This window comes from Staurois parvus, unplaced genomic scaffold, assembly GCF_062004578.1.
Source record: "Staurois parvus isolate SC_StPar_1 unplaced genomic scaffold, SC_StPar_1.0 ptg001656l, whole genome shotgun sequence".
In the NCBI taxonomy this organism is placed as follows: Eukaryota; Metazoa; Chordata; class Amphibia; order Anura; family Ranidae; genus Staurois; species Staurois parvus.
The window spans coordinates 10,198-24,140 of record NW_028319452.1 but is presented as its reverse complement, the minus strand read 5'-3'; the positions used below and the strand labels follow the sequence as shown (position 1 = coordinate 24,140).

At 42.7% G+C, this 13,943-nt stretch overlaps 1 protein-coding gene across 1 annotated transcript in view; it reads left to right on the top strand.

Annotated features, from left to right (window-relative positions):
• The window catches only part of LOC149434847 (exocyst complex component 6B-like), a gene marked incomplete at its 3' end in the record, with an annotated part of 116,555 nt that extends 102,969 nt beyond the window's left edge, over positions 1–13,586 (top strand). The window contains exons 14-15 of the mRNA XM_089663312.1: positions 10,124–10,153; positions 13,577–13,586. Of these exons, the coding sequence (XP_089519438.1) occupies positions 10,124–10,153; positions 13,577–13,586 (40 nt within the window). The remainder of the gene's footprint in view (positions 1–10,123; positions 10,154–13,576) is intronic.
• Positions 13,587–13,943: the final 357 nt, after the last annotated feature.

Sequence of the window (13,943 nt, the reverse complement as noted above, 5' to 3'; positions counted from 1 at the left end):
TGAGACCAAAAGAAAAAAGGTGACGGGAGGAATCTCCTCACACAGCCTGTGATTGACAGTCTCAGTTCTGTTCCTGTGAGTTTTGTGAAGAGGGGGTGTGTCCCTTCCCTCCAATCAGCTCTCATAGCTCTCCTCCCTGAGCTCTGCAATGTGCAATTTCAGTTCTCCACCCCCTGCTTTCTGGAAACTCAGACATGTATTATAAACTCTGGGCTTTGAACAGCTGTAGAGAGGAGCGGGCTGCAGATACACAGGTACAACTTATGGAGGAGGATTTTTTTTTCAACTCTGTGTATCACCTGAAGTCAGTCACTTCACTGGGTTTATGTAAGGGTTTACAACCACTTTAACATGCATGGAGGAATCTGTATGGAGGAGCCTGCCGACTGAACAAAAGAGATCTGCATGTGTATGTCCAGCTCAATAGAGTAGAGTAGTAAGGAACTCCTACAATGGACACTGCAGGCCTGACTTTCAGCTGAAATTCAAGTCAGCTGATTCTGTGGGAAGTTTTTTGCAAATTATGACGACTGCAGGAAAATGTTACTACTGGCCAAAATACTTCAGTGACAGGTCTACGTCTATGTTCTCATATCCATTTTTGAGCTTTTTGGTACAGATTCTTCTTTTCATGACACAATAAAACCTTTTAAGAACACATGTGTGATTCCATAACCATATCTCAAAAATAGGAGGATTGTTCCTCTTTCTAGGACTGTGAGCAGGGCAGACCATTCCTTTACACCCCATCAGACATATGCACATCCAGAACCATTGATGTGTAGTACATATACTGTCTAATATTTTAGAGACATTTATTCCAAACTGCATGCAACTTTTTTTTTTTATAACGCTTAGGGGTGCAGTGCGCACAGTGGAAACTAAACACTAGGCGTACAAAAAAAGTGAACCGCAAAAGCGATGCACACAAAAAAGTGTTTGGGGTGTACCCATGGAACTCCTCTGAAGAGAAAGGGACCTAGGGGCACAAGGATCCTGACGGAGTCTGAGGTCTTTAGGTTCCACCCAGCCAAAGCCAGGCAGACCCTTTTCTTCAAGAGACCTACCAAAGCAAGGTCTGCCCAAGTACTTGGTGGGGCGTCCCCCAAAGGGAGACCCCATGGGAAGGGGAGAACCTGACCAAAAGGCCACATTCTCTCCCCCCATGATTTTAAGGGCAAGCCCAATTACCTACACCTTACTAGTTGGGAGTGAGTGAAGTGCCAGTGCAAGTTATACTTTCAAAAAGACTAAAACAAACCTAAAAAAGGGAAAGCTCTTCAGTGCCAATTTATAATAAAATGGCTGACCTTTCAGCTGTTATAAGCATTCCTCTGGTCCCGGTCAAATGGACCCACCCCAGGAGACAGGTTTGAAAAACGCTCACTGAAGTGCATGTGACCTTGGTGCACTAATAAACTCAAAGTGAGCTCCCCCACCGTGAGAATTTCGGGCACCCCTGGACTACCACTCCAGGGGCACCAGCACCTCGGGCTTCCCTCAGCCCAAACAGCTGTTTCAGGCTTTTTTGGCCACCAACAGTTCAATGTATGGACACCTATATGGAGTAGGACTTGGGACCCAACAAGACATTAGAACCATACTCATTATGGCGAGAAAGGGCTGAAGCAATCAGAAAGCCCTCCAGCTGAACTCTTCATAACCTGCATGGTTATGTTTCTTCTTTTCATTAATACTTCACAGTTTATAAACTTGCTTTCTTATCTGTGATCTGCACCATTAGTCTATTCATTAATTAGCTTCCTATTTCTGTTTATACACTGTACTACCTCCCCCAGGTTCACACAGACATGTAATTGTGTTGATGTTCTGTTCAGTCCCAGAGCTGATGACAAGCTGATTTGAAAGCAGGCACTAATGCCAAGTCTGTGTATAGGAGCAGGTCATGGTGGAACGAGCGTGCCAGCAAAGACTCCCACTGCCAGCTTTTATAGGAAGTGATGTGTACACACAGTCCATGGCTTTGGGCTATTTTGGGCAACGTTCTACCTTTAATCATGCTGTGGTCGTGTATCTTGATTTCCTCTTGTAGAGGTGACTGTGGGGTCACGGCATTGTGGCCCCTGGAAAGGAGAGTCTTGCCATGTTCAGGCTCTTGTCTCATAATGAGAACATGGTGGCACACAAAGAATGTCTTATTCCAAACCTAATTGCTCATGCCCAATATTACTCATTTGTTCCTGATAGTCTGACTTGCTCCAAGGTTATCAAAGTAAACCACGTTTCCGTAATTTAGCAAGTTACCCAATATTAACGTTCCAACCGTGTATAAAAATTTTAAGGTAGTCAAAATGAACCCCCAGCTAACCTTTTCTTATTTGGAAGGAAGAGGTAAAGTTGAGAACCTCTGTGTGGGTTTTTTTTAAACCCATCCCAGTACAGGAAGTGTGCAGAATATTTCTTATGGACTCAGCAGGAGGATTTACAGTCAGGTCCATAAATATTGGGACATCGACACAATTCTAAAATTTTTGGCTCTATACACCACCACAATGGATTTGAAATGAAACAAACAAGATGTGCTTTAACTGCAGACTGTCCGCTTTAATTTGAGGGTATTTACATCCAAAACAGGTGAACGGTGTAGGAATTACAACAGTTTGCATATGTGCCTCCCACTTGTTAAGGGACCAAACGTAATGGGACAATTGGCTTCTCAGCTGTTTCATGGCCAGGTGTGTGTTATTCCCTCATTATCCCAATTACAATGAGCAGATAAAAGGTCCAGAGTTCATTTCAAGTGTGCTATTTGCATTTGGAATCTGTTGCTGTCAACTCTCAAGATGAGATCCAAAGAGCTGTCACTATCAGTGAAACAAGCCATCATTAGGCTGAAAAAAACAAAACTAACCCATCAGAGAGATAGCAACATTAGGCGTGGCCAAAACAACTGTTTGGAACATTCTTAAAAAGAAGGAACGCATCGGTGAGCTCAGCAACACCAAAAGACCCGGAAGACCATGGAAAACAACTGTGGTGGATGACCAAATAATTCTTTCCCTGGTGAAGAAAACACCCTTCACAACAGTTGGCCAGATCAAGAACACTCTCCAGGAGGTAGGTGTATGTGTGTCAAAGTCACCAATCAAGAGAAGACTTCACCAGAGTGAATACAGAGGGTTCACCACAAGATGGAAACCATTGGTGAGCCTCAAAAACAGGAAGGCCAGATTAGAGTTTGCGAAACGACATCTAAAAAAGCCTTCACAGTTCTGGAACAACATCCTATGGACAGATGAGACCAAGATCAACTTGTACCAGAGAGATGGGAAGAGAAGAGTATGGAGAAGGAAAGGAACTGCTCATGATCCTAAGCATACCACCTCATCAGCAAAGCATGGTGGTGGTAGTGTCATGGCGTGGGAGTGTATGGCTGCCAATGGAACTGGTTCTCTTGTATTTATTGATGATGTGACTGCTGACAAAAGCAGCAGGATGAATTCTGAAGTGTTTTGGGCAATATCTGCTCATATTCAGCCAAATGCTTCACAACTCATTGGACGCTTCACAGTGCAGATGGACAATGACCCAAAGCATACTGCAAAAGCAACCAAAGAGTTTTTTAAGGGAAAGAAGTGGAATGTTATGCAATGGCCAAGTCAATCACCTGACCTGAATCCGATTGAGCATGCATTTCACTTGCTGAAGACAAAACTGAAGGGAAAATGCCCCAAGAACAAGCAGGAACTGAAGACAGTTGCAGTAGAGGCCTGGCAGAGCATCACCAGGGATGAAACCCAGCGTCTGGTGATGTCTATGCGTTCCACACTTCAGGCTGTAATTGACTGCAAAGGTTTTGCAACCAAGTATTAAAAAGTGAAAGTTTGATTTATGATTATTATTCTGTCCCATTACTTTTGGTCCTTAACAAGTGGGAGGCACATATGCAAACTGTTGTAATTCCTACACTGTTCACCTGATTTGGATGTGGTGGTGTATAGAGCCAAAAATGTTAGAATTGTGTCAATGTCCCAATATTTATGGACCTGACTGTAACTGTTTCCCACTGTGTGCATAATTGTGAGAAAATTTCGTTAACTTTTAGGTTAGATTCACAATTCTGTGTTGCACAATAACAGGCCACTATGTGCAGCAGGGGCGGTACATACAGAAGCTGCAATTGCGACCCTGCCTGATGCTCCAGGGGACCCGTGTGGCCCCTGTACACTTGGATTTGGGGGGGGCGGCGGCATATATAGGGACCAATCCCCTCAATTTCCTCCTGCAGCCTTTCAGCAGCTGCAGAAGGAAAATAAAGGGGATGGGTTCCTCTACATGCTGCTCCTGCCACCCCTCCTGGCCACCTCCTTCAGCCCCATGCTTCTGTGTGAAATCCCCTGGTCCCCCGCCATCCCCCACAGTTTTGCCGGGTTTCACTCTCCCGCTTGCTGCTACAGGGGATGTGTAAGGATGGAGAGTGGGGAAGGGGCCGGTAAATGTGGCCCCTTCCTTGTCTTAATGAATAGAGTCAGCGATCCTTACCAATCACTGACGTGTTTACTATGCTTCAGCTGATGAATGAACAGGAAGCTCTGTAGAGAGCTATTCCTGTCCATTCGTTTTGTATAGCTGAGGCTGCAGAGGAGGAGGATTGGGCTTAATCACCTATCTCTATCTCAAAGGTTTAGACCCGTGATATTTCACCAAAGCCCCCCAACGGGGCTCCTAAAAAATAAAATGAAATTAAAAAAATTGTAAAAAAATAAAATGGTAAAAATAATAAAATAACAAAAATAAAAAAAAAATACTGACACCAGTGGCAGAACTACTAGGGTCTCAAAGGTTGCATGGGCCATGGCGCTTCACCACCATGAGGGGGGCCCTGACGGGGGGGGGGGTCCCTCTATGGTTTATGCAGTGTTGAGATACATTGCCAATCTTTTTAAGAACTGGCCGTTTTAATGTGATGCACATTAACCCCCCTGGATGTATTCCCGAGTGTAGTTCGGGGTAAAGTTTCAGCTACACTCGGGAATACACTGCAGCGTTGCTCCGGGATCTCTTCTTCACTTACCTTGTCCTGCGCTCCCACAATGTCCCCGGCAATGTCCTCGGGCAGATGTCAGCATCTGTCTTCTGGGTTCTGCTCCCTGCGACGTCGGGACGTACGGGGGACGGAACTGGCAGGAAATTTGAAAATGTGAAAAAATTACATTCAATAAATACACTAAAATCACATAGTATAACATTCTTGTATCAAACCATTTCACATACATTTTGTCCCGAGTGCTTTGTCCGGTGCCCTGCCTGCATTTTTACTGTTCTTTCTGACTGGAAACTGAGAAACATCCATGGCGTCCAAAAAGTGTCCCTTTAGGTCAAAAGCGGTTTTAGACCGGCTAGAGAACAGCGATAGTAAATCAGAACCACTTGCAGAATTGAGTAATAATGATTCGTGGGGGAAATTCCTCATCAGACACTGAAAACATTTTTGCGACTTTGCTCAGTGATGTGCGAACTTGGCGCTATATTTCAAATTTCAGTGTTTTTGGTTTGATTATATTATTTAATTAAATGTATTATTATTATATTATTATTTTTTATGATTATTTATTAAATTATAACTTATGATTTAGTGTTTCAAATTTCAACATACCCGGGATGTTTACTAGACTCTTGTTCAGACAGATTTCAGTGAGTTATTCTTAAAAATTACAGCCTACAATAAAAAAAAATACATATTTCCATGCAAAAAAATGTACCGCTTTGAGCACAGAAATATGGACATCATCAGACCGCTAGGGAGGTTAATAAGCAGCACAGTGGGGTTGATCTCCTAAAACTGAAGAGTGCAAAATCTGGTGCAGCTGTGCACTGTAGCCAATCAGCTTCTAACTTCAGCTTGTTCAATTAAGCTTTAACAAAAAAAAAAACCTGAAAGCTGGTTGGTTTCTGTGCAGAGATGCACCAGAGTTTGCACTCTCCAGTTTTAGTAAGTCAACCCCAGGGCATAGTAACATTCTGCATTGCTAAGGTGTAATGGGAAACCTTAGGCAAACCTGTGAAAATAAAATCTCCAACCCACCCCCTCACACCCTTTTCTCTGGTAACCCCCATACCTATACCTACAAGATTGCTGCTTCCCTGATTGCTCAAATCCTTCCCATTTGGAAGTCACCTGGAACCTTGAATAATGGTGAACTATATTAAAGGGGGGGGGGGGGGGGCAGGTTGGGATGGTCATTAGGAAGACTGGTTTGCTTTAAAATGATGTGCACACTTTGTCAGATACTGCATCATTTTCTGTCCCACCTGTGGCTGATCCACTAGAAAAGCAATAGATAACAGGTATCTGTATTAACTATTCGTGTGAAGTGAGGCAGTTGGAATCCCCGCCAAGTGTCCACTTTCAGCTGCAGTGTGAACTGAACCCTATTCATGTGCTGGCTGCAGGTAGCCTCCAAACTGCACATTTGAAAGCTAAATATTGGTTATCAGACGTATTAAATTGGAAAAAAAAAAACTGTCCTTAAATTAGTTATAAAATTAAATTTTTTTTGCCTAAAATAATAAACCTGTTTATACTTACCTGCAATAGTAATGTACAGAGCAGTCCCTTACCACCTCTTTTGAGTTCCCCCTGCCAGTTCTCCCCGCTCCTCCTTTCCTGTGTGTGCCCCCATAGCAAGCTGTGTGCTATGGGGCACATGGGCGAACATGTTTCTGAGCCAGGCTGCGTGTGTTCATAGTCACATAGTGAGAAATGGCAAACCCAGATACTCCTGCACTTAGGGATGGACTCAGTATAGTTAGGACCACATCACAAAATTCTTGGGATATGCGCACCTTACTGCCCTCAAAAGACCGGGGAAGTCCAAATATACTGAATAGAGAAAAACAAACAGAGGGCGCACCGGCCAGTGTTGGCTCTGAGGAAGAGGCAAGTCCTCGAAACGCGTCAGCCTGTTGGATGTCCAGAGTTCCCATTACGGACAGATACGTAATGCGGATTGGACAGAGCTGTTTCTTCATGATGTGCCTTTGACTGTACTGACAATTTGTGAGTACAATACCTATTTTTAACATTTAATAAACATATTTTTTAAGGTAATGCACTAGGCCAGTGCGCCCTCTGTTTGTTTTTCTCTATTGCGTGTGTCCATAGACACACACACAGCTGCTTGGCCCTGCTCTCAGGTTTTGACTGACAGCAGCAGGAGCCAATGGCTTGCATTGCTGCCTCTATGCTCTGAGAGAGCAGGAATAGAGGAGAGAGCCACTGCAAATGGGCACAATTATGGATCAAGTAAGGACTCAGATTAGAATTTAGCAAGGGGGAGGGGGTGGTATACAACTACTGGGACTGGGTTTTTTAAAAAAAATTTTAATGCAGGGAATACCTTAACCTCCCTAGCGGTCTGATTATTTCAGATTTTTGGTGCTGAAAGCGGTACCATTATTTTGCATGGAAATATGTAGTTTTTTATTGTAGGCTGTAATATTTAGGAATAACTCACTGAAATCTGTCCGAACAGGAGTCTAGTAAACATCCCGGATATGATAAAATTTGAAACACGAAATCATAAATTATAATTTAATAAATAATCATAAAAAATAATATAATAATAAATTTAATTCAATAATATAATCAAACCAAAAACACTGAAATTTGAAATAGAGCGCCAAGTTCGCACATCACTGAGCTCAGTCGCAGAATCGTTTTCAGTGTCTGATGACGAATTTCCCCCACGAATCATTATCACTCAATTCTGCAAGTGGTTCTGATTTACTATCGCTGTTCTCTAGCCGGTCTGAAACCGCTTTTGACCTAAAGGGACGCTTTTTGGACGCCATGGACGTTTCTAAGTTTCCAGGCAGAAAGAACAGTAAAAATGCAGGCAGGGCGCAGGACAAAGCACTCGGGACAAAATGTATGTGAAATGGTTTGAAACAGCAATGTGTTACTATGTAAAATCGTTTTGAAAAAAATTACATTTTTTAAAAATGTTCAAATTTCCCGCCGCCGCCGGCGGCGCCTGTACGTCCCGACGTCACAGGGACCGGAACACAGAAGCCAGATGCTGGCATCAGCCGAAGGAGATGGCCGGGGACGCTGCAGGGGACACATCGCGGGAGCGAAGGACAAGGTAAGAGCTGCAGGGACTCCCTATGCAACGCTGCATGGTAAGCCCGAGTGTAGCTTGGGGGGGTTACCGCTTTTGGTACAGACATTTTACCCCGAGCTACACTCGGGAATACCGCTAGGGAGGTTAAGGTAAAAACATGTTTTGCCTTTAAAACCAATTTAATTATCTTGAATTTAGTAAAGAAATCTGGGCCGTGAGGTGCAGTAGCCCCAAATTCCATAAGGTGGTTATTAGAATGTTCTGTTGCTGCATTTTCTCATTTTGGAAATGGTTCTCCATGTCTGAACTGCATTTATTAGCAAACTTCATGTTTGGAAGGATTGGTACCAGGATTGGGCAATGACAGTAAATGAGTCTGCCCTTGTATCCATCCAATGGTAGCACCAATCCTGACCATGGGTGCCACCGCGTAGCACCATCTTCAGTCTGTATGCAAGTACGTGGCCGTAAAGGGCAGGCTTACTGCACTTGTGTTCACATAACAGGTTATAAATGAACCTAAACCTGCACATTGCTTGAACCTAGGCTCACCTTACAGTTTATAACCTACCCTAAATGTTCTTGCACATTGTCGGCCAGGCTGTAAAGCTTCCTGACTGTCCCAATGCCATGGAGTACCAGTAGTAATATTAGTTAAATAGCAATTTTAGATGCTAAAGATGCAGCTAGCCGTTCCCCATTTCACTTCCTAGAGCTCTCTATTGGTCCATTAGTATGATGGACAGCCTCGCTAATCAAAAGCTAAGGCATCGAAGAAGTCAGCCAACCAAGACCATTTGAATATTAGTGGTTCCCGGACTAGGGACCGGTTCACACTACATGCGGTCCAGTGTGTGTTTTTTTTTTTTCTGTATCAGAAACACATGAACTGTAGGTTATTTGGATTCCAATGACAAAGCTCACACTATTGCTGTATGATCCAGTACGGTCAATAAAAGTAGAACATGGTGCATTTGTTCTGCAGGGAACTGCACTAGAATGGGGCAAAACGCATCACAAATGCACCGAAACACAGCAGAAAAAAAAAAACCCAGAAACTTTAAAGAAAAAAGAGAAAAAACACCAGAATGCATCAAAAATGCACATGCAGAAACACATCCGGAACGCATTTCTGTGGCGTGAATCTGACCTTAGGGCTCCTAAGGAGCCTTACAAGCTTGAGAACAGTGGAGTTGGTCTATTAAAGGCAAATAGACTATGCATTTTGCAAGTGCAGTTGCAGTCATTTTCCCCACGGCTTAGTAAATGTGATATCGTATGTACTCTCCAGCGCCTCAGGATATGCACAGCCAAAAGGGAAGCCAAGGGTACCAGGACAGCGACAACCAAAGGAAATGTTCCAGGGGTGCAGCCCTCCTCAGACGGGGAAATCAGCCACTGGATAGAGAGAAAAATGACAATGGCCACAACGGCCTCTAGGCATCAACAGCGAGGCTCTTTCTGTCCATACACCATACATCAACATCAGAGGTTGGTCATCAGCTCTGAGGAAAGGGATTCGTCCCCGAAACGCGTCAGCCATTTGACCGCACTGACAGTGAGAACACCTTGCCTGCCGTTGTGGCCATTGTCATTTTTCTATGCTTTTTAGATACATGCTTCGTCTGTGAGTATGTTTTTATGATTTCATTCCTACAATAAACCTTGGATGATGCACTAGGTGTGTGCGCCACATGTTTTCTCTCTGCTTAGTAAATGTGACCGGAATAAAGGATTTTGTGGTGAGTACAAAAATCCTATCTTCCCGTACTTGCTGAATGTCTGAAAAAAGAACATAAATGAAGCCACCACATCTAAGGACTGATATTACATTTTTTTTCTTCGATTTAGGTACTCTATAAAGCAGAACTAAACTCTCTAAAAAAAAAAAAAATAAATAGTTGTAAAGATTTTTTTTTTTCCTCATGCATAGGAAAATTGGCCATGCATTTAAAAGTGTATCTATTAGTAGCAGAGTTAACACCCCATGCATCAGCGCCTTGTAATTTCACGGGGTTCTGCGCTCTCGCCCTTAGGCTGCATCTGACGCTTACTCCAGGATGCCGGTAAGTAGCCGCGTGCTGCTTGTGTTGTGTTTGGTACAAGCTAAGTCCAGCAGAAGTGTTATAACTGGAATCCTGCATGGCATCACATTAACAGTGTGCTCCAGAGTCTGCATGGAGTGTGTTTATTCTTCATTGGATGGGGCATCGGGACGCTCCTTGCATTTGATAAGAGTGGGAATTAACCTAGTTGCACCGGTTCTGAAGGCAGTCCCATGTAATTAGCAATAAAAGGTATGCACCGTTATTATGTGCACTATTTTGCAATAAAAGATGTTTAGGGTGCTTAACCCCTTCCGGTCCGGACACTTTTACCCCCTTCCTGCCCAGGCCAATTTTCAGCTTTCAGTGCTATCACACTTTGAATGACAATTGCGCGGTCATGCAACACTGGACCCATATGAATTTTTTAGCATTTTTTTGAGACAGATAAAACTTTATTTTGGTGGTATTTATTCACCACTGCAATTTTTATTTTTTTGCTATATAAATGAAAAATTCCAAACATTTTGAAAAAAAAAATGTTCTTATACAATTTTGCAAATAAATACTCTTTCTTTATAAATCTTGGCCAAAATGTATTAATCTATCTTTTTAGCAAAAAAAAAAAAAATAACCCAAAATTAGTTTATAACCAAAAATTACAATTTTTCAAACTTTTTTTTACATTTTAATTTTTTTTATATTATTTTTTATGAGGTGTTTTTTTTAACATACCGTCACCCTAGCAGTACAGTGTCACCATTTTTATTTTTTTTGCTATGTAAATTAAAAAGTTCAAAAATTTTGTAAAAAAGTGTTTTTCTTATAAAAGTTTGCAAATAAATAGTATTTCATCATAAATCTTGGCCAAAATTTATTCCGTTATATTTTTAGTAAAAAAAAAAAAATAACCCAAATTCGTTTATAACCAAAAATTATAATTTTTAAACATTTTTTTTTACTTTTTTTTTTTAATATTTTTTATTTACTTCTTTTACATACTGTCACCCTAGCAGTACACTGTCACCATGGTGACACTGTACTACTTGTGGGGGGGAGATGAAGATTTTTTTTTTTGTACAAAAGCAATCATTTCTCCTTCTCTCTAGCTGCATTCTTGCAGCCATTGAGAACTACTGAGTGAGCTGTGATTGGTCACAGCTTGCCACATGATACAAGGCTGTTGTGAATAGCCTTGTACCATGTGACCTCTGTGATCATTCACAGATTTCACATGTAGTAAGCAATGATGTCAGAAGTGACATCCTTGCTTACTACTCTGCATGTGATCACTGATTGGCCAATCGGTGATCACATGATCGGGACCTCACACAGAGGTCCCGTTCGATCGGTGTACCACTGTATGCGGAGGACACAGCGGGCACCGGATCGTGGTGCTGCGCGCTCCCAGGGAGCATGCACAAGCAGGGTGCGGGGAGACAGTTTATAAACAGCCACCTGACCCTGCAGTGCCACCGTCCGGCCGTTTATATACAACGGCCGGTCGGGAAGTGGTTAAACCCCTCCACAGTGTATCAACCTGCCAGTACAATCTTTTTAAGTAAGCACAGCACATATTAAAATATAAGTTCACCTTTTTACAAAAATAATTTTTTTTGCATTTATTATTTTATGTTTCTGGAGCCTCTAAAGCATTGCACCAGCAATCAGCAGATCACTGGTTCCATGCAGGTCTCCTGCAGACCTGTCAGCATATCTGTGTGCCCGTACAGGATATATGGGTAAGCAGATACACTGGCAGGAAGAATCAATGAACTACAACTGCACTCCACAACGCTGCGGTAGTTCATTGAGAACTACAAGCCGACAGCTGCAAAGGCTGTCAGGACTTGCAGTTCATTCATTCACTGAACACCGTGAATAAATGACGCGACCGGGCGGATGGAGCCCCGCATGGCAACGTTTTTTAAAGAATTGTGACAGCTAGTGGGGAGGAGAAGATCCCCTGCTAGCTGTCATAATGGGGAGTAGGGGCCTTTCTGTTCGTTACATGTTACACTCTGAATATGGGTGTAACATGTTCCGAAATATGAACTTATCCTTGAAAGTGACTGCAAAGGCTTGGTCTCTGCATGAAGGTAAAAAACTGCGTGCTGCACCTCCCACAGCCCCCCTTATAGTCACCTGAGCCCCCCTCTCGATCCAGCAATGTGCCCAGGTCTCAGCTGTCCCAGGTCTCTCTCCTCATTGGCTGAGACAGCAGCGGGAACCATTGGCTCCCACTGCTGTCAATCAGGAGAAGAGAGAGCGGGGCAGAGCCGAGCTGCGGCTCTGTCTTATGGACGCATAGAGCGGGGCTCGGGTGCGAGCACGTACCAGTGCCCCCATAGCAAGCAACTTGCTATTGGGTGCACTGGTAAACGGGGAGCAGCCAGAAGCATCGGCGGGGGACCCAAGAAGAAGAAGATTGGGGCTGATATGTGCAAAACCATTACACAAAGCAAGTAACCATAACATGTTTGTTAATTGGAAAAAAAAAACTAACCTTTAAAATCACTTTAAGAATGCTTTTGCAGTATACTTTATTCAGTATAAAAGCAAAATTATATAGTCAATATAAATATCCAAGTGTGTCATATCTCATCAAGTATAATACAGCAAAGGTTATTTGTTGTTATTTGTTGTTCTTTCCAATCGATATCCAAAATGAACACATGCACATACAGTGGGTATAGAAAACAATCACCCCTGAAATGAAAACAAAGGTTTTGTTTTATCCAACTGTATTTAATCAGTGCAACTTATAACATCCAAGTGAAGGACATAACACCAACATGTCAGAAATTACATTAAAAAACAGAATCACTGAGTTGGAAAAACGATCTTCCTTCTTGTGTCAGTATTTTGTTGAACTCCCTTTTGCCTTAATTCCAGCCTTTAGTCTGTTATATGTCTCTACTAACTTTGCACATCTAGACTTTGCAGTATTTGCCCGCTTTTCTCTGCAGAACTGCTTAGGTTCAGTTAAATTTGATGGTGACGTTTGTGGACTGCAGTCTTCAAGTCATTCCACAGATATACAATGGGGTTTAGGTCTGGGCTCTAACTAGACCATGCAAGGGCATTCACCTTTTTCTCCTCCAACCACTGTGGGGTCATTTTTGCTGTGTGCTTTGGGTCAATGTCATGTTGGAAGGTAAACCTTTTTCCATTGACAACATTCTGGCAGAGGGCAGCAGATATTTCTCAAGAACTTGTTAGTATTTTGCCCCATCCATTTTTCAGTCTATCCTGACAAGTGCTCCATTCCCTGCTGCAGAGAAACCCCCCATAACAGGATATTACCACCTCCATGTTTTCTGTAGGAATGGTGTTATTTGAATGGTGAGCTGTATTGGATTTCCACCAGACATATCATTTAGTGTTGAGGCCAAATAGTTCAATTTTAGTCTGACTAGAACACCTTTTTCCATGTGCCCTCAGAATGTTCAAGGTGAGTTTTTTGCAAAGCTCAATGGTGACTGTATGTGATCTTTCTTGAGGAGCGGCTTATTTCTGGTGTCACATGCACACAATGACCACTCTTTGTCGTCAATTCCTGCAACTGCTTCAGAGTTACTATAGGCCTCTTCGTAACTTCTCTGACCAGTTTCCTCCTGGCTCTTTCATTCAGTTTGGAGTGACGTCCTGATCCTGGGAGGGTTTGTGTTGTACCAAATACCTTCCACTTCCTAATAATATACTTCACTGTGTTTCTAGGCATTGATAAAGGCTTTGAAATGTTTTTCTATCCATCTCCTGACTTGTGCTTGTCTACAACTTTATCTTGGGGATATTTTGACAGTGCCTT